General features: G+C 50.4%; 1 protein-coding gene and 1 non-coding gene across 2 annotated transcripts in view; both read left to right on the top strand.

Moving 5' to 3' along the window:
* Positions 1 to 18,705, top strand: part of LOC126101520 (GAS2-like protein pickled eggs) — a 431,994-nt gene that overhangs the window by 399,107 nt on the left and 14,182 nt on the right. The window contains exons 5-9 of the mRNA XM_049912163.1: positions 1,047 to 1,663; positions 2,735 to 2,852; positions 2,895 to 3,022; positions 5,723 to 5,984; positions 7,587 to 7,791. Of these exons, the coding sequence (XP_049768120.1) occupies positions 1,047 to 1,663; positions 2,735 to 2,852; positions 2,895 to 3,022; positions 5,723 to 5,984; positions 7,587 to 7,791 (1,330 nt within the window). The remainder of the gene's footprint in view (positions 1 to 1,046; positions 1,664 to 2,734; positions 2,853 to 2,894; positions 3,023 to 5,722; positions 5,985 to 7,586; positions 7,792 to 18,705) is intronic.
* On the top strand, positions 9,047 to 9,120 carry Trnas-cga (transfer RNA serine (anticodon CGA)). Its single transcript has one exon. It is a non-coding gene; the product is annotated as a tRNA-Ser (tRNA).

Here is an 18,705-nt window from a genome sequence, read left to right as displayed (position 1 = left end):
AGACCGCGCATTGATACATTTTGTAATGGTAGCAGGGATTGTCTGCACCAGAAAGCATTGTTGGCAGGAGAGACCGCCCTTTAGCGTTCGTAGGAAGTCAGTAGTAAGCGAGATGTGACGCGAGTTGGTAGAAGATCTGAAGCGAGAGGTTGAGAGGAGCGGTGTGCCTGCCAGCCACTAGCTATGATTTACAAGAGATTATAAACGGATGTAGAGAGACATCAGCTAACTATTATAAGAGGAACTAATATTATTGAATTAATTTTTTGAGAAACTCAAGACTACTGAAGGTATGTTTGCGCATTGCTAGTTGTAAGATTATTGTAAAAAGTAAGTCCCATTTGATCGTTGTAAAATCATTTCATTCAGAATATAATTAACTTTTGCCAGCAATATTGCATTTCTAATTATAATCCATCCCAAAAACCATGAACGTAAAATTTTGAAAAAATTTTATTGTTGTCAAGACAAAGTTTAACTATGAATTACGTAACTTCAGTCAAATTAATTAAAGAATATCGTCAGCTTTTGCTTCGGTAATAAATACAGCCACTTATTATGACAGCCCACCAGCAGCTATGAATTACGTAACTTCAGTCAAATTAATTAAAGAATAACGTAAGCTTTTACTTCAGTAATAAATACAGCCACTTATTATGACAGCCCACCAGCAGTTAATACAGTATAGTAAACCAGAGTAAGTATATTCATGTCGCAGTTCGATGTAGCAGTCAGATGGCGATCCAGTAACAGTAAAAAAGGTAAGGAACAGTTTTGGGTTATTGCAGATAACGACTGAGGGCCACACGACGACGACACATTCTATGTTTCGTCGAAATAATCCGAAAATCATTTTTAAAAAATAGGAATTAAATTTGTATGCGAAGATTGAAAAAGAGAATAAATTTCAAAGGGAAGATTTCATTTGTTATTATTAAGCAAGAGATAGAAATCCTAAGGAAAGGTTTCGTAGGTTATTGTAGAAGGGAAGAAAAGAGGTACAGAGGAGACGGGAAGGTATCAGTGTGTGTGTGTGTTTGCGGCAGGTCGCCGCCGCGCACCCGCCGGTCGTCGGCGTCGAGCGTAGGCAGCGGCGGGCCGCCGAGCGCAGCAGTGCCGACGCCGCCCCCGCCGCCCCCGCAGCCGCAGCCGCAGCCGCTGTCGCCCGGCGGCGGGGGCGGCACGGGCCTGCGCTCGCGCTCGCCCACGCCCCGCCGGTCGCTGGCTGCGCCGCGGCCCGCCGCCGGCCGCTCGCGCTCCAGGTCGCCCACCCCCGGCGGCGCCAAGCCGCACGCGCTCGCCCCTGGAGCTGGAGCTGGAGCTGGGGGCGGCTCCGGGCCGCAGCGCAGCAGGGACGCCAGCCCCGGCAAGCCGCTGCAGCGCAAGGACAGGGACCCCAGCCCCGCGGTGGCGCCGGCGCCGGCGCCGGCTTCCGCCCCCACCTCCGCCTCCGCCTCCACAGCCGCCGACGCCCACAACGACTCGGGCTCCGAGGTGTCGGACGAGGGCTACCGCAGCCTGGGCACCGTGGCCGCCGCCAGCTCGCCGCCGGCCCAGGGCGTCGACGACGGCGTCGTCGGGGTCAAGGCGGTCGCCGAAGACTCGGAGGTCGCCGCGGACGAGTCCAAGGACGGCGGCGTCGCGCCCGACGCGCAAGCCTCAGGTAGGCGAGATGTGTCGTTTAACCCATTCGTGGTTAACAATCATTTTGCACATATTTAAAAAATATAGATGGTCAAAACCTCTTTTCTGCCTTCATTACCATTGGACTTCAACTAACAAAAAAGGATTATAAGTTGACCGATTTTGTTAATCACGTGTGTCCCACGAACTTAACCACGCCCATGTTTTCAATGGAATCTAAGATTTGCAAAGTTAAATTTTTGTTTGTAGCTCGCGGTGCGTAAAACTGTTTTGTTCACGACGTTTCGTCCGCAGCTGCGTCGTGCATCTTCAGACGTTATCCCGATTCCGCCAAGTCTTGTCTACTGAGAGGTCAGACGTGAGAGAATGGAGACATTTTTACTGATATTTATGTCTCTCGTCCAACTCTTCATTCGGCAACACCCATTGGAACCGTGAGCACCTCTGTAGATGGCCACTACAGTTGTGGGCGAAACTTCAGGTGTAAAAAAGTTTCACATGCAACAAGTGCACACCCGTAAGTTTCAGCAGGAACTGAGAACTGATCGTGAAGACGTTCATTGTAGTGTTGATCTAATGAATTTCCTTTAATTTGCGTCTATGGTCACAAACTTTTTGTCAACAGATTACCGGTTTCGGTAATCGGCATCGTCAAATGGCTGCAGTACATTAGGACTTTGTTTTCATGAAACAGATCTGATGAAACCGGTAATCTGTTAACAAAAAGTTTGCGACCATAAACGTAAATTAAAGGAAAGTTATTACATATACGGGGCACTGTTTTTTCGCGACGATGTCGCAGCTTGTGAAAGTAGTGTCGATCATCGTTGATAACTTCGTTCAAGTTATGCAAAGTTTATCCGCCTTCTCGCCCGCAAACTGAAATCGCGTTAAGATTTCACAATAGAACATGCAACGTGCAAAGATCTACTGAGGTAGCTCGAGATGGTACGATTTTAACTGCAACTCCTGTGTGCCACTGCTTAATGACGCATATGTAGTACGGTGCAGAGAAGCAGGGGGAGGTTTTGCGAGCAAGGACTCGGCGCGATGTTGGCACTGACTGGTCGTTCGGTGGCTGTGTTGGCAGAGCGTCAGGAGCTGAGCCGCCACGCGTCCTCGCCGGACTCGGTGGTGTCCACCTCCGAGGAGGCGGCGACCCCGCGGCAGCAAGAGCCGGAGCCCGCTGCCGCCCCCGCCGCGCCCACGCCGCCGCCGCCCCCGCCGCCGCCCCCGCGCCGGCCCGGTAGCGCCTGCAGCAGCGCCAGCAGCGACAGGGACAGCCGCGACCAGGTGCCGGAGGTGACGCTGTCGCCGCGCCGCATGGCCTCGCTGCAGGTCAAGCCGCAGTCGCAGTACAGGAGGCCCTCGCAGCAAGGTACCGGCCCGCCCGGAGTTCAGGGCTCGTTTCCTCTCCAAAACTCGCCGCCTCGACTCCTGTTAGGGTCTTCATAAGCAGTCTACTGGTGCCCCCTAGAGGTTAGCCTTTGGATAGTTAAGCTCAAAACACGGGTCCAAACGGTGTCCTTTGGAGCTGAAACTCGCCGGCCGGAGTGGCCATGCGGTTCTAGGCGCTACAGTCTGGAGCCGAGCGACCGCTACGGTCACAGGTTCGAATCCTGCCTTGGGCATGGATGTGTGTCATGTCCTTAGGTTAGTCAGGTTTAATTAGTTCTAAGTTGTGGGCGACTGATGACCTCAGAAGTTAAGTCGCATAGTGCTCAGAGCCATTTGAACCATTTTGAATGGCTTCCTTCTGCAAGTGTTTATGAGCAGGTATTTATGAGTGCCTCGCTAAGTATAGATCTATTTAAGCACCAGAAGACTTGGACATTGAGAAATATAGTACAGGATTTGTTCTGCGGTAGGATATTTATGTTGAGATCAGTGTAGGTAACATGCAGTGAGAGGGACAGAGGGGGCCATTGGAGGAGAGACTGGTGGGTGGAGGCAAGGTAGAGGGGTATCTTGACTGATTGCTGTTTTGAACGAGCAAGTCTTCGACGTTCTGAAGTAACAATTGGTTTCTCGGTTCAGTTGGGTCATTGAGTAGATAGTCAGCTGCTGTTCTTGTCTTGATAAACATTTAGATTTCTTCAAGAAGGTCGATACTGTTAAAATAAGTCAATGCTATATACATATTATCTTTAGCTGCTACAAACATACAAAAAGCTCCAAATCTGTGCAAATGTCGTAACTTTACATTATTTTATTTCTATCCATTCACGTTAACACCAGTTTTGATTTAAGTATTTGATCATACGTCAACTGTATTACATGCAAACGAAAACGATAATCTCTCTGAGCAAAGTAGTGCGTTATATATTTGTATAAACATCTTTGTAAGAAGCAACAGTGGTAGAGCACATGCTGGACGCTGGCAAAGTTTCATAACTACACATTACGCTTTGAAATAGTCATGTAACTTCCTGTGGACCATCTGAAGATGAGCCTGAAAAGATTCGAAAACAAGTTTATAGAATAAACACACTACTGGCCATTAAAATTGCCACACCACGAAGATGACGTGCTACAGACGCGAAATTTAGCCAACCGGAAGAAGATGCTGTGATATGCAAATGATTAGCTTTTCAGAGCATTCACACAACGTTCGCGCGGGTGGCGACACCTACAACGTGCTGACATCAGGAAAGTTTCCAACCGATTTCTCATACACAAACAGCAGTTGACCAGCGTTGCCTGGTGAAACGTTGTTGTGATGCCTCGTGAAAGGACGAGAAATGCGTAGCACCACGTTTCCGACTTTGATAAAGGTCGGATTGTAGCCTATCGCGATTGCGGTTTGTCGTATCGCGACATTGGTGCTCGCGTTGGTCGAGATCCAATGACTGTTAGCAGAATATGGAATCGGTGGGTTCAGGAGGGTAATACGGAACGCCGTGCTGGATCCTAACGGCCTCGTATCACTAGCGGTCGAGATGACAGGCATCTTATCTGCATGGCTGTAACGGATCGTGCAGCCACGTCTCGATCCCTGAGTCAACAGATGGGGACGTCCGCAAGACAACAACCATCTGCACGAACAGTTAGACGACGTTTGCAGCAGCATGGACTATCAGCTCGGAGACCATGGCTGCGGTTACCCTTGACGCTGCATCACAGACAGGAGAGCCTGCGATGGTGTACTCAACGACAAACCTGGGTGTACGAATGGCAAAACGTCATTTTCTCGGATGAATCCAGGTTCTGTTTACAGCATCGTGATGGTCGCATCCGTGTTTGGTAATATCGCGGTGAACGCACATTGGAAGCGTGTATTAGTCATCGCTATACTGGAGTATCACCCGGCGTGATGGTATGGGGTGACATCGGTTACACGTCTCGGTCGTCTCTTGTTCGCATTGACGACACTTTGAACAGTGGACGTTACATTTCAGATGTGTTATGACCCGTTGTTCTACCCTTCATTCGATCCCTGCGAAACCCTACATTTCAGCAGGATAATGCGGGCCTTTCTGGATATAGATAATGTTCGACTGCTGCCCAGGCCAACACATTCTCCAGATCTCTCACCAATTGAAAACGTCTAGTCAATGGTGGCCGAGCAACTGGCTCGTCACAATACGCCAGTCACTACTCTTGATGAAGTGGTATCGTGTTGAAGCTGCGTAGGCAGCTGTACCTGTACAAGCCATCCAAGCTCTGTTTGACTCAATGCCCAGGCGTATCAAGCTCGTTATTACGGCCAGAGGTGGTTGTTCTGGGTACTGATTTCTCAGGATCTATGCACCCAAATTGCGTGAAAATGTAATGATATGTCCGTTCTAGTATAATATATTTGTCCAATGAATACCCGTTTATCATCTGCATTTCTTCTTGGGATAGCAATTTTAATAGCCAGTAGTGTAGCTATTTGAAATAAGCAATTGGTTGCAGTTTTGTGTATTTGTTTTGAATAAACAGTCAAAGGTTGTTAAACATTTGTAATGTGTAAGATTAATCAGCTGAATATTCTTCTTAAGTCATTAATTATGAGTTGAGATCTAGGGACCTGTGTGCACGAGAGAGGCCTGCCAGTGGGTCAGTGTAAGAGGCAGAACACGTTGCCCTCCTGCAGAGTCTCCTCAGCAGCAGCAGCCGCAGCAGGCAGCGGCGCCCATGACGCGCAGCCGGTCGACGTGCGGCGCCGTGGAGTGCGGCTTCAGCGACGCCCCCGCCGAGCTGTTCGCCCCCGCCGCCTCCCGCCGCCAGCAGCAGCAGAGTGGGAGCAAGGGCCGCGCGGCGCCCTCCCCCCACCCCTCCTCCTACAACACGTGGTCCGGCCGGCAGGGCCGCGCCGCGCCCAAGTCTCGCCCGCCGCTCACCGACAACACCTTCAGGTGCGTCCACGACGTGTTCAGCTACGTGCTCACACCGTGCTTTACGTGCTCACCCATTTTATGTTCCCAACACTCCGGACCAGGCCACGACGTCGGACCTACTGTTTTCGCAGTGTTCACATTGTCAGCTCGTCTGGACCGAGATATCAGACACACTGTTTGGCATCGGCGTCTTCTCAATTTGTGTTGGGCTGGGATTCTAGGTCCACTGCTTGAAACTGTCGTGTTCATAATACGTACCTGCCTTGGCGGGGATATCGCACCCCATGTTAAAAGTGTGCACATGTCTTGTGGTCCGGATATAAGACACACTATTTTACACTGTTCGCTGGGCCAGGCCATGGAGTCAGATCCACGGTCCCCCTGGTTTGCATTGCGGTGTTCGCACTGCACGCTGGATCGAGACATGATATCAGACCCAGTGTTTTGCGTTGTGTTGTTCAGACCGCATGCAGAGGTAGTTGAGAACATTAGACCCACTATTTTGCACTGTAGTGTTTACACTGCACTCTGGGCTAGCTGGGATATCAGACTCACTGTTCTGCTTTGTGGTGTCTACATTTTATGCTTCGCTGAGCTGGGGTATCAGACCCACTGTTTGGCAATGTAGGCCTTGATGAAACACCTACTTTTTTGCATTGAAGTTTTCTACACTGTGTGCCAGACTGGGTTGGCATATGAGACCTACTGTTTTGCATCAGTTTTCCAGTGTGATGCTGGCAGTGTGTACCATCTCTAGTATGTATCATCCCTACTAAATACATCACATATCTCTCATTTCTTTATGAAAATTTTACCTGATTATATTAATTAATCTTTCACCGTTCCTCTCTTTTGGAGAGGTATATAAGTGTGTACTAACCACCGCAATAATGAATTTCTTTCACTAAATAAGTTTCACTTTGCAGGTCTGTGCAATTCTTAATTTTATAAACAGACATGGATTAGGAGAATATGGAATTGTCACCAACATATCTTGCATTCCAGTTGTAAAATATAATGTTCCATGGCCAGAAATTTATCTCTTAATAAAATATTGTGGGATATTAAACCGTGGTGGGATGAATTTCTTCTCGAAACCAAATGTTTCATTCCCATTTTTAGAGGACATCGTCAAGGGATGTTATGGCTTTTTCAAAGGTTCAAAGCAGGCCCTGCCTCAGTTGCGAGCCACATTGTGCATTAGAACTGCGAGAAAGCCCCCCCCCCCCCTACTGAATACACCTCTGAGGAAGCGGACGAAACGTTTGGTTTCGAGAGAAAATTGACCCACCATGGCACATTTTGAAAAACAATATTTCAATAAGTGCTGCCTCCCAGTTCACATCTCTCTTGCTTACCTTTGAAAGGCAACTGTTCCTCTAACAACATATTCAGAGTTGCATCCATAGAAGGAAAAATTTTCACCTTTTGTGCTACTAATAAATGTGTAGAAACTGAAAAAAATACACCAAATATTGGTATTATGGTCCTCGTGCAGAATGTTAACAACGTCGGTACACCCCAAACCCACTCGGCGCCTCTAGTTCGGTAACGGCGCCACGTGCAGTAAGTAGGCTAGGCCGGGCTCGTCGGCTGACAGCAGCGCCTGCTTGCCCGCAGCCGGTCGTCGGTGCAGCGGCGCAGCCTGGGCGCCTACGGCGGCGGCCGCCCGCACCACAGCAACAACAACTACCAGCACGCCAGCGCCCCCTGCAGCCCGCGCAGGCAGCCGCCGCACGCCGCCGCCGCCGCTGGGGGCGGCAAGGGCTCCCTGCCCGCCTCCCTGTCCGGCTCCCCCACCAAGATATCGCCGCTCATCGAACAGGTACGCTCACCACGCCGAGTCGCACTCACCAGCGCACACCACTGTGGATTTTCGACCATCTCCGGTCTTGCCGCTCACTCTGAGTCCTCGAGCGTACCGCTCTCTACCTCAGTTTCCCAGCCCTACACTGAAGCGCCAAAGAAACTGGTGTAGGCGTGCGTATTCAAATACAGAGATATGTAAACAGGCAGAATACGGCGCTGCGGTCTGCAACGCCAGTATAAGACAACAAGTATCTGGCGCAGTTGTTAGATCAATTACTGTTGCTACAATGGCAGGTTATCAAGATGTAAGTGAATTTTAGCATGGTGCTATAGTCGGCGCACGAGCGATGAGACACAGCATCTCAGAGGTAGCGATGAAGTGGGGTTTATCCAGTACAACCATTTCACGAGTGTATCGCGACAGTTGACACATCCTGTCTCATCACCTGCATCCATTTCTGTCCATTATTCATTCCGACGGACTTCTGCAATTCCAGCAGGACAATGTGATACCCCAAACATCCAGATTTGCTACAGAGTGGCTCCAGGAACACTCTTCTGAGTTTAAACACTTTCGCTGACCACCAAGCTCCCCAGAAATGAACATTATTGAGTAAGAAACTTCCTGGCAGATTAAAACTGTGTGCCGGACCGAGACTCGAACTCGGGACCTTTGCCTTTCGCGGGCAAGTGCTCTACCAACTGAGCTACCCAAACACAACTCACGACCCGTCCTCACGGCTTTACTTCCGCCAGTACCTCGTCTCCTACCTTCCAAACTTCACAGAAGCTCTCCTGCGAACCTTGCAGAACTAGCACTCCCGGAAGAAAGGATATTGCGGAGACATGGGTTAGCCACAGCCTGGGGGATGTTGGTTGGTTGGTTGGTTGTTTTGGGGAAGGAGACCAGACAGCGAGGACATCGGTCTCATCGGGTTAGAGAAGGACGGGGAAGGAAGTCGGCCGTGCCCTTTGAAAGGAACCATCCCGGCATTTGCCTGGAGCGATTTAGGGAAATCACGGAAAATATAAATCAGGATGGCCGGACGCTGGATTGAACCGTCGTCCTCCCGAATGCGAGTCCAGTGTCTAACCCCTGGGGGATGTTTCCAGAATGAAATTTTCACTTTGCAGCAGTGTGTGAGCTTAGGAAACCTACTGGCAAATTAAAACTGTGTGCCGGACCGAGACTCGAGAGCTTCTGCAAAGTTTGGTAGGTAGGAGACGAGGTACTGGCAGAAGTAAAGCTGTGAGGAGGGGGCGTGAGTCGTGCTTGGGTAGCTCAGTGGTAGAGCAGTTGCCCGCGAAAGGCAAAGGTCCCGAGTTCGAGTCTCGGCCCGACACTCAGTTTTAATCTGCCAAGAAGTTTCATAACAACACACGCCGCTGCAGACTGAAAATTTAACTCTGGATTATTGATCATATCTGGGCTGCCTGGCAACGTGCTCTTAGGGATTGATGGACAGCCCTGCAGGATTCACGGCATCAATTTCCTGCAGCACTACTTCAGACATAAATCGAGTCAATGCCACATCATTTTACAGCACTTCTCCGTACTCGCGGATGCCCTACACGACATTAGGCACGTCTACCAGTTTCTTTGGCGCTTCAGTGTTCGTGCCCCACAGAATCGATTGCCAACTCCCTGCAGTACCGCCTCCCGTCACCCACTGTTGAGATCTCTGACGTTCTGTTACACCCCACCTTGCCATCTACACACACTCTGTCAGTTATCAGGGAAATTTCAACTGTCTTATCCTCCCAGGCACAGAAATTATTTCTGAAGTCCACCCATTCCACGAACTACACCCTGGCCTACCTCTTCCTTCTCCAAACAAGGCTCCATCAATTGTTTGCCTACGAACCTGCGATCACGCACATCTGGTCTCTTGACACTCCTGAATATTCACCTTGACTCAAATCCCTCACAAAGGTGACGACAACACCATAATCCTTACGCTCCTAAACATCACGCGCATCATCGTGTCATCAGGACTAACAGCATTGTTTTTATTCTAATAAAAAGTTTGTAATTATATTAATTAAACTGGAAGTCAACCATCCAGGCATGGCATACTTCATACCGTTAACTCTGATTGAATCTGACCCACATCGAATAAGAGACATTCCATTACTCCTGCAGTCATTCAATGGTGCCTGTAGCGTACAGTTGAACTGAGTGCGTCTCATGTTTTGATGAGAGGGCAGAAGAACGTTTAAGCACTGACATTCCTCGGCTTTTACAAGACAACGAGACGAGCATGGTAAGCTCCAGAATACAGTAGATAGTTGAAGTCACGGCAGTGTAGTGCTGTGACAGGAATGTGCGTACATATCACGTATTTGTTACGTTTTGACATGTGCTACAGCACAGTGTAAGTAATATGGTTTATTAGCATCTAATTTTATTATCCCTTAGTTGGTGACATGAAAAAAATCTGCTCTAACGGTAACATACGTCTGGGAACCTAAAATTACTAAATTTTGCAATTTATGGCCACTTAGTGAATATCGAAAATAAATTACAGTTCAAAATATGTTTTCATTGCTTTTAAATCATAATTTGCGGTACAGTATGTAAAAATGACATATCCTTTTTTTATGAATTGGTTTATAAACTTTATTATTCTTTTGAAACATTCAAAAAATTAAATGTTGTTGTTTCCAATGAAATAGTTTGTAAATATGACGGGTTTTCTCAGGTATATTGATATACAGGTTGGAAGCGGCCTGGAGAACAGGTCCAGGTGGACTAATCGTCTGCTTGATCGTCGAGGAATTCCCGTCTCTTGCAAGAGGCGTTGGCATATGTGGTAGGACTCTGAAGCATTTTCTGGTGAACTGCAGACACTTTTTCTCGTGTGCGGGTACGTTTCGGAATGTTTTTTCACTTGTTCAAAGGACACCGTTTTAGGACTAAGCATTGCATGGCACTGTTTGCTGGCACTTGCAATCGTTTTATTTCTCAGCAAACAACTGACCACACCGTTTGCACGACTTTGTTGTCACGTGACTGCCCACAACGAACACCCGCTGCTCCACTGTGAATACCACGTCCCCTTTCCACCGCTCCACTCAGACTGACGCAGCTCGCACTATCCTCTGAACTGGTGTTGATCACGTGGCGGGCGTATACATGGTTTGCGTATCACAGGGTGTAGTAGTATGTGCTGTGTTGACTACTGAGGGAGTGAGCACCAACACAAACAAGAAAGGAGAGAAGTTGCGATGGCCGGCGGCAGGAATCCAAAATCATCTGCACAACACTGTTTAACATGAAATGAAACTTAACTTCATTTGCCTCCTGCGTGCGATAACATCTATCCACTACTACTACTCACAAAAGGCACGTTCAGTCACGTCTTGATATTACTCAGTACTTATGCTCTCGAAATCTGCTACGGAACCGGGGCGACCAGCGATGGGCGGGTGGTTAAATCTGGAGGCGTGGCGCTGGCCGCCGTTTCTATTGGTGCACGGCACAGCAACCTCTTGATGCCGTTTCGCTCCGTTCAACTGCGGGTGAAACGAAGCACTGGTAAGATGAGTGATACCTCTAGCTGTATAAAACTGTTCAAAGTCCTGGGCGGTAAACTGTGGTCCGTTGTCCGTTGTCCGTAACCAGCACTACAGGTAAACCTTCTAGGCAAAAAATAGATGGCAAAGCTTGAATGGTACTATGTGACATCGTCGAGTTAATGGACACTGCAATCGGATATTTGTTAAAAGAGTCCAAAACAATTTTTTTTAATTTTCATTTTGTTCGCTTTAGTTCGTTTAATCTGCTCGGGGCGGACGTCGTAAGACATCCATTTAAGTTCGTTGTTGATCTGTTAACTCAGGTTTTTTTATTACAGAGGGCACATTACCCTCTGACCGAACACGCTTTTTTTTTTTTTTTTTTTTTGGGAACACATATGCGAAAGAGAAAATGAAATATAAATTCTGGGTAAAGAAAAAGAAAGGAAAAAGGAAAAGCAAAAAGAAATAAAATCCGCGCAATCTGCGACGCGCTCTCCCATCCGCGGAGGTCAGAAGTAGAATAGATCGTCGGCGGTTGAAACTCAGACACCGCCGGGGGAGGAGGGGTGGGTGCCCTCTGTGCCAGGCACTCCCCAACTCAGTGGAGGTCTAACAAAGACCGCTCGAAGATAGTTAGCAAATAATTTTCGGTAACGTGGCGTGTTTTCGAGAGCTGCATGGGCTGTTCGTAAATAGGTCCAGAAGTCGAGGCGGGATTCAGGTCCCTCATGAAAGAGATAAGCGACCGCCCACCCTTTGACCCACGTAATAGCATGACATTTGGCGGCGGGAAAATGTCGGTCCTCCGGGTATAGAAACATTCGAGGCTCGACTGTGTCTGGTGGCACCCGGAGATAGCAGGCAATGATTTGCTGCACGAAGTGCCATACATCTCGCGATGAGGCGCATGTCAGACGGTGTTCATCAGTGTCCAGTTGCTGGCAAAGGAGACAAAGAGGGGATTCTGACAAGCCAATGTTGTGCAGGCGCTGCTTCGTGGCAAATTTCCTGTTTACTATGTGATACCACAGTGCCCGGACGTTCGTAGGGAGGAAGGGCTGGTGGACGGTAGTCCACACTATGGACCACTGGATGGAGGGGTGTTTGGTCTCCATCACATTCCGGGGAACACAGCGCAGCAACAGGCTGTAAAAATCCTTAGTCCTAGGTGGGCGTGTATCTGGGAGACTGGCATGTATGTAACTGTAGTCGACGAAAAAGGTCGAAATATGGGACAAATGGGGCACGATATGGCCGACAGACACCGGTGGTGAGGTGGAAGCAGGTAGGAGGACCTCAAGCAAGCTGCGTGTTAGAGATGTACCCTGGCCCATCAACTGTTTTCTCATGGTACTCATGTACAAGGCTGCAGCTCGCATACGGACATTGACGACCCCGACGCCACCATACCGTGAGGGCAGGGTAAGTGTCTCATAACGGACTTTGAACAGTGAACCAGCCGTGAGATAATAGCCAAAAGCCGCCTGAAGGTTGCGCCCAATTGCAGTTGGCAGAGGGAGAACTTGCGCGATGTGAACCAATTTTGATGCCACATAAAGATTAATAAACGCAACCCGTTGAAGTGTGTCCTGGCGGCGCAAGAGGTTCTGGCGGACGTCGTTGCGGATGACGTGTAACAGGCGACGGAAATTCGTTGCCGCCGTGCGTGTGACCGTGGGGGTAAAGGTAATGCCCAGGTACCGGAAAGTCCGCACAAGCGGCAGTGGTGCAACTTCACCCTCCTGGTGGCCTCGTCCAATGTGCATTGCAGAAGATTTGGCGACATTCATGGCACTGCCAGCGGCAGCCCCATAACGGGTAATCAATTCGAGGACATCCCGAATCTCAGAGCCGGAGCGAATGAGGAGGAGGAGGTCATCAGCATATGCCCGACAGCGAAAAGTGTGTTGGCGTAGGGTGAGGCCAGAGAGCTTGGTCGTCAAGCCCCCAATAAGGGGCTCAAGGGCAATAGCATACAGGAGGGTAGAGAGGGGGCACCCCTGCCGTATCGAACGGCAGATAGGTACCTGCCCTGCTATACGTCCATTGACTTGGACACGTGAACTGGCACTGTCGTAAAGACGCCGGATGACGTCGAGAAACGGAGGGGGGATGCCCATTCGGGCTGCCACCGAAAACAGGAAACGATGACGCACTTTATCGAAGGCGCTGTCGAAGTCTATTGCGACGACCGCTGCCCGGAGCCTGCAGGCCGCCGCTATCGCAATTAAGTCGCGGCATTCCCCTGTGGCAGTCTGTATGTTAATCTGTCCGCCAGGCGTCGTTTGCTCTGGCGAGAGGATATGAGGGAGTGTAGTTCGGAGCCGCATTGCCAGTAAGCGCGCGAAAATCTTGTAATCGGCATTGAGGAGGGTGAGTGGTCTGTAACTCGTGACCATCGAACCACGTGCTGGTTTGTGGACTGGTATAATGATGCCCTCAGCAAAGGCGGGTGGGATTGCTTGGTCAGATGTTATCAGTTCTTGATACATAGTCGTCTACCGTGGGGCCATGAGGTCCCGAAAGGTACGGTAAAACTCAATCGGTAAGCCGTCAATGCCGGGCGATCTGTTGACTGCCCCCTTGGCGATTGCGTTGTTGACTTCGTCTAGCGTGACCGCCACTGTCAAAGCATCCGCCTCCGTGTGGGGGAGGGTGCGCGTGACGTAATTCAAAATGGAGTCGTCTGCTGCAGTTTCAGCGTCGTCATCACTATAAGTACGACGGTAGTGCTCGACGAATGTGCGGACGATGTCATTCTGAGTGGTCACCTGCGTTCCATGAGGCGTGGTCAGAGTGCTGATGATCTGCCGACGACGCCTTCGTTTGTCGGACACTATATCATGCATGGATGGAATTTCTAAATCCGCGCGATCGTGGCGCCGCGTCCGGATCACGACCCCTTGCAGTTTCCGGCGTGCCAGCGCAATGATCTTCGCCTTAGTTCTTTGCCGTTCCAACTGGTTGTCCGGGGTTGGCGGTTGAGCATCCAGATCTCGGAGAATCGCGTAATAGAAGTCAACAGTGGTGCGATGCCAGTCGGCCATGTCCTTCCCGTATCTCATCAGTGTCCTCCGGATCGCCGGCTTGGCGCAGTCCGACCACCATGTCAATGTCGAGTGGTAGCGGGGAAGGCGTCGTTCGCAGGCTGTCCACGTTTCAGTGACTTGTTGGCGACACGCCAGGTCATGCAAGTGTGAGGTATTGAGTTTCCATGGCGCACGGCTGCGCCATACTGATTGCGGCGGAAGGAGGACCGTACAGATGTAACCGCAATGGTCGGAAAAGGCCAGCGGCCAGCGTTCGGCGCCCCGTATCGCAGATCTAAGAGTTTATGAGACATATATCCTATCTAGTCGGCTTGCGGAATGACTTGTAAGAAAGGTATGGCCAGAAAGGTCGCCGTGTTGTACTTCCCAGGTATCGTGAAGCAGGAGGTCTTGCACCACTATACGTAGCTCCTGGCATGTAGTATAGTGGGGAATCTGATCTTTAGGATGCAGAACGCAGTTAAAGTCACCTCCTAGTAGGCAATGGTCATAACGCCCTAAAAACAGGGGAGCGATTTCCTCGGAATAAAACTGGGCTCTTTCATGCCGTCGGTCGGTGCCTGAGGGAGCGTAGACATTAATGATGCGTGTCCCCATGGCAGTGAGTGCCATGCCCCGAGCTGATGGAAGGAAGGCGACATCGGTCACAGAAATCCCGTGGCGGACGTAGATGGCCACCCCGCGGCCCATAGGATCACTCGCGGAGGCGTGGGCGGTATAGCCATTGATGTCCAGGAGACTAGCCAAGTGAACTTCCTGCAGAAGGGCGAAATCAATATCCGAAGCCCAGAACATCTCCTGCATAAGGCGGATTTTCACACTGGAACGGATGTTGTTGGTGTTGATGGTTGCTATCCGGTAGGCCTGGTGTCGGATTGCTGGAGGCTGGTCCACTCCGCCGTCCGCGCAAGGGTGTGGGCGTCGCCGCGGAACGTTATTCCGCTGGCCCGCAGGGGAGTCTGGGGAGAGTATGATTAGTGGTGCGGCCGTGACGGCGCAGGGTCCCGTAACGGGTCCTGCTCCGTGACCTCCTCCTCGTGCCACGCCGTGGAAGCGGAAGCTGGTGTATCGTCCATTTTGTCTGCAGAAGATGTTGTAATTGTGCGTGGTGTAGTGTCGCCTGTGGGACGTTCATGATTTAGTTCAGCGTCAGCACGGGGCGCAGGCTCACCGATAGATGTCTCCGCGCTCATTACGTCTTCGTCAGCAGTAGCGGGTTCTGAGGCCTCGTGCTGGTCGACGGTTACGTCCTCCTCGACTTGTAACATCTCCTCTTGGCCGGAAACGGTGCGACGTCTTCGCTTGCGACGTTTCGGGGAACTTGTTTCCTTGTGCGACCCTCCGTGTCCGACGACGGAAGGGAGTCGCGTCGTTCAGGCAGAAAGGCTGCTGTAGGAACGATGAGCGAGTCGATCTCCATCGTGTTTCCGAGATCAGGGTCAGCGTCTGGTTGCGCCGGCATCTTCGGAGCGGCGTCAATGGCCGGCCGAGGCGGCGCGTCGTCCGAGGCGCTCTCCGTCGGTGTCTGGTCGGGCTCGTTGGTGGCGTCGTTTGTGGTGACCGGGTGACGTTGCAAAGTGGTAGGAGAAGCCAGAGCAGCGGCATAGGTCACCGGTAGCACTGTAGGTTGCGACATGGGTGGTTGTTCGGCAGCTGGAAGTTGCGTAATACGCCGTTGTAGGCATTCGGATCTAAGGTGGCCTTCTTTGCCGCACCCGGAACAGGTCCGAGGCTGGCCATCGTATATAATTATGGCACGGCATCCGCCGATCTGTAAGTAGGACGGGACGTGGCTTCGGAGATCTATGGTGACCTGTCGGACCCCGTTTAGGACAGGATACGTCCGAAACTGTGTCCACTTCTCCGCAGTGTGGCCGTGGACTGTGCCGTATGGGCGTAGTGCCGCGACGACTTCCTCAGCTGGCAGTTCGAATGGCAATTCGAAAATGCGTATCGTTCGCATACCTAAGCCTGCGTGGTCGACGGTTACCTCCCCCACATTGCCATCAGCGTGACAGAAGCGGAGCCCCTGTTTGGTCTCACGTAGTATGCGTTCGCACGCCGCGTCGTTAATGATTTTCACATAGACCGTGCTGCTCACGATGGACAAATGTATGCCGATAATATCGGTCGCCGGGATCTTCACTTCCTCTCGCAGAAAACGCTCCACCTCGAGCGCTTTGGGTCGGGCATAATCGTTGCAGAAAGTAAATCGGAGTGTTGATTTACGGTAACGGTTCGCCATGGATCGTACAAGGTAAGACGGCACTTAAGCAACGGCCGTCAGAAAGTAAACAAGGCGAGCTCGCGCGCCGCACGAAGTCAACACGTACGCGTCCGCTCTGTTGCCCTGCCGAAGGCAGACTGCTGAGCTACCGTGTCGGCATGAAACAATAAGCCGACGAGTTACATTGAAATTACAATGAAATGAATACCCCTAGATGCATACAGGCGTTCATGTAAGTCAACGGGCACAATTGAAAATGTATGCCCTGACCGGGACTCGAACCTGGGATCTCGTGATGACATGGCAGACGTTTTATCCATCTTTCTTTTTTATTTTTTGTTCGTTGTTCATGTGTTTGGTCGTTGCGGACGTCATATGACAATCGTTCAAGTTTGTTGTTGATCCTTTGACTCAGTTTTTTAATTACAGAGGGCAACCAGCTCTCTGACCGAACGCGCTGAGCCACCGTGCCGGCTATCCATCTGAGCCACCGAGGACACAGAGGATAGCGCGACTGCAGGGATTTATCTCTGGCACGCCTCCCGTGAGGCTCACATTCCCAACTTATTGTCCCGCACTATATTCATAGTGCCCCTGCCCATTATACTCACTACTCGCGGCTTTTCGCCGATTGCCGTAAGAGTTCGGGCACTGTTTGTGCATCCGCACAGAAAAAGATGGCCGGCCGGCGTGGCCGAGCGGTTCTAGGCGCTACAGTCTGGAGCCGAGCGACCGCTACGGTCGCAGGTTCGAATCCTGCCTCGCGCATGGATGTGTGTGATGTCCTTAGGTTAGTTAGGTTTAGGTAGTTCTAAGTTCTAGGCGACTGATGACCTCAGAAGTTAAGTCGCATAGTGCTCAGAGCCATTTGAACCAGAAAAAGATGATCAAATGGCCGGTGAGCCTTATATATGAAGGTGGTATCTGTTCTTTCGGAAATGTTGGGAATGTCGGTCTCAGGGGAGGCGTGCCAGCGATAAGTCCCTGCAGACGCACTATCCTCTGTCTCCTCGGTGGCTCAGACGGATAGACCGTCTGCCATGTAAGCAGGAGATCCCGGTTTCGAGTGCCGGTCAGGGCACACATTTTCAACTGTCCCCCTAGACTTATATCAACGCCTGTGTGCAGCTAGGGATATTCATTTCATTGTAATTTCATTCTGACGAGCTGCATGGTCACGAATGGTATCTGTTCTTTCGGACATGTCCGAAAGAACAGATACCATCTTCATATATATTAGGGTTACATTGAGTCTTGGTCAATAACTTGGAAGCGAAAGGAATCGGCCTTTGCTGTGAGCGAAATCTGTGCGAGAGCACAGCTCCGATTCCGTAGCCCGCTTCTCGTGGTCGTGCGGTAGCGTTCTCGCTTCCCACGCCCGAGTTCCCGGGTTCGATTCCCGGCGGAGACAGGGATTTCCTCTGCCTCGTGATAGCTGGGTGTTGTGTGCTGTCCTTAGGTTAGTTAGGTCTAAGTAGTTCTAAGTTCTAGGGGACTGATGACCATAGATGTTAAGTCCCATAGTGCTCAGAGCCATTTGAACCATTTTTGAACCGACTCCGTACGAAGAATCGTACACTGCCAAAACCACAGGCTTACTGGTATCTAAATAAACAAGACATCTGTCACTCAACAAGGCATTTTTAAGTTCCTGCAATGCGTCCTGACACTCTGTGGCCCAAACAAAAGTCGCGTTCCGTGAAGGACAGTTTTGTCTTTCGTGAGTGGAAAAGCGGCGGGTGCACGATTTCACAGCAGACACACACGTTGACGCTGGTTTACTGTAGCCACGGCGCGGTGGCCCGTTTGCACGCAGTGGTCGATCGCAAGGCCGTTCTTGTTTGTCACTTTGTGTTAGACTGCAAATGGGAGCTACTTCGAAGTTTTCCACTGCACTGTGACACGAGTCCTGATGTTCAGTAATTTTTAACACTTGTTTCAAAGTAGGATTAGAATATTTGAGCATTTGTTCACGAATCCGACTGTCTGCCATATTTTACGTAATTGCATCACGAATCATGGCGTCACTATAGTCCTGTTGACAGATACATTGAAACCGACACTGTCGTGTCAAACCCTGAAGTTCAGTGACCAACTGACGGTATGTCTGTCCTGACTTTTTCCGACATCG

This window comes from Schistocerca cancellata, chromosome 9 (assembly GCF_023864275.1).
Source record: "Schistocerca cancellata isolate TAMUIC-IGC-003103 chromosome 9, iqSchCanc2.1, whole genome shotgun sequence".
NCBI classification, from domain to species: Eukaryota; Metazoa; Arthropoda; class Insecta; order Orthoptera; family Acrididae; genus Schistocerca; species Schistocerca cancellata.
Note: the sequence above shows the minus strand (reverse complement) of the source record. Positions and strands in the feature narration are given on the sequence as shown.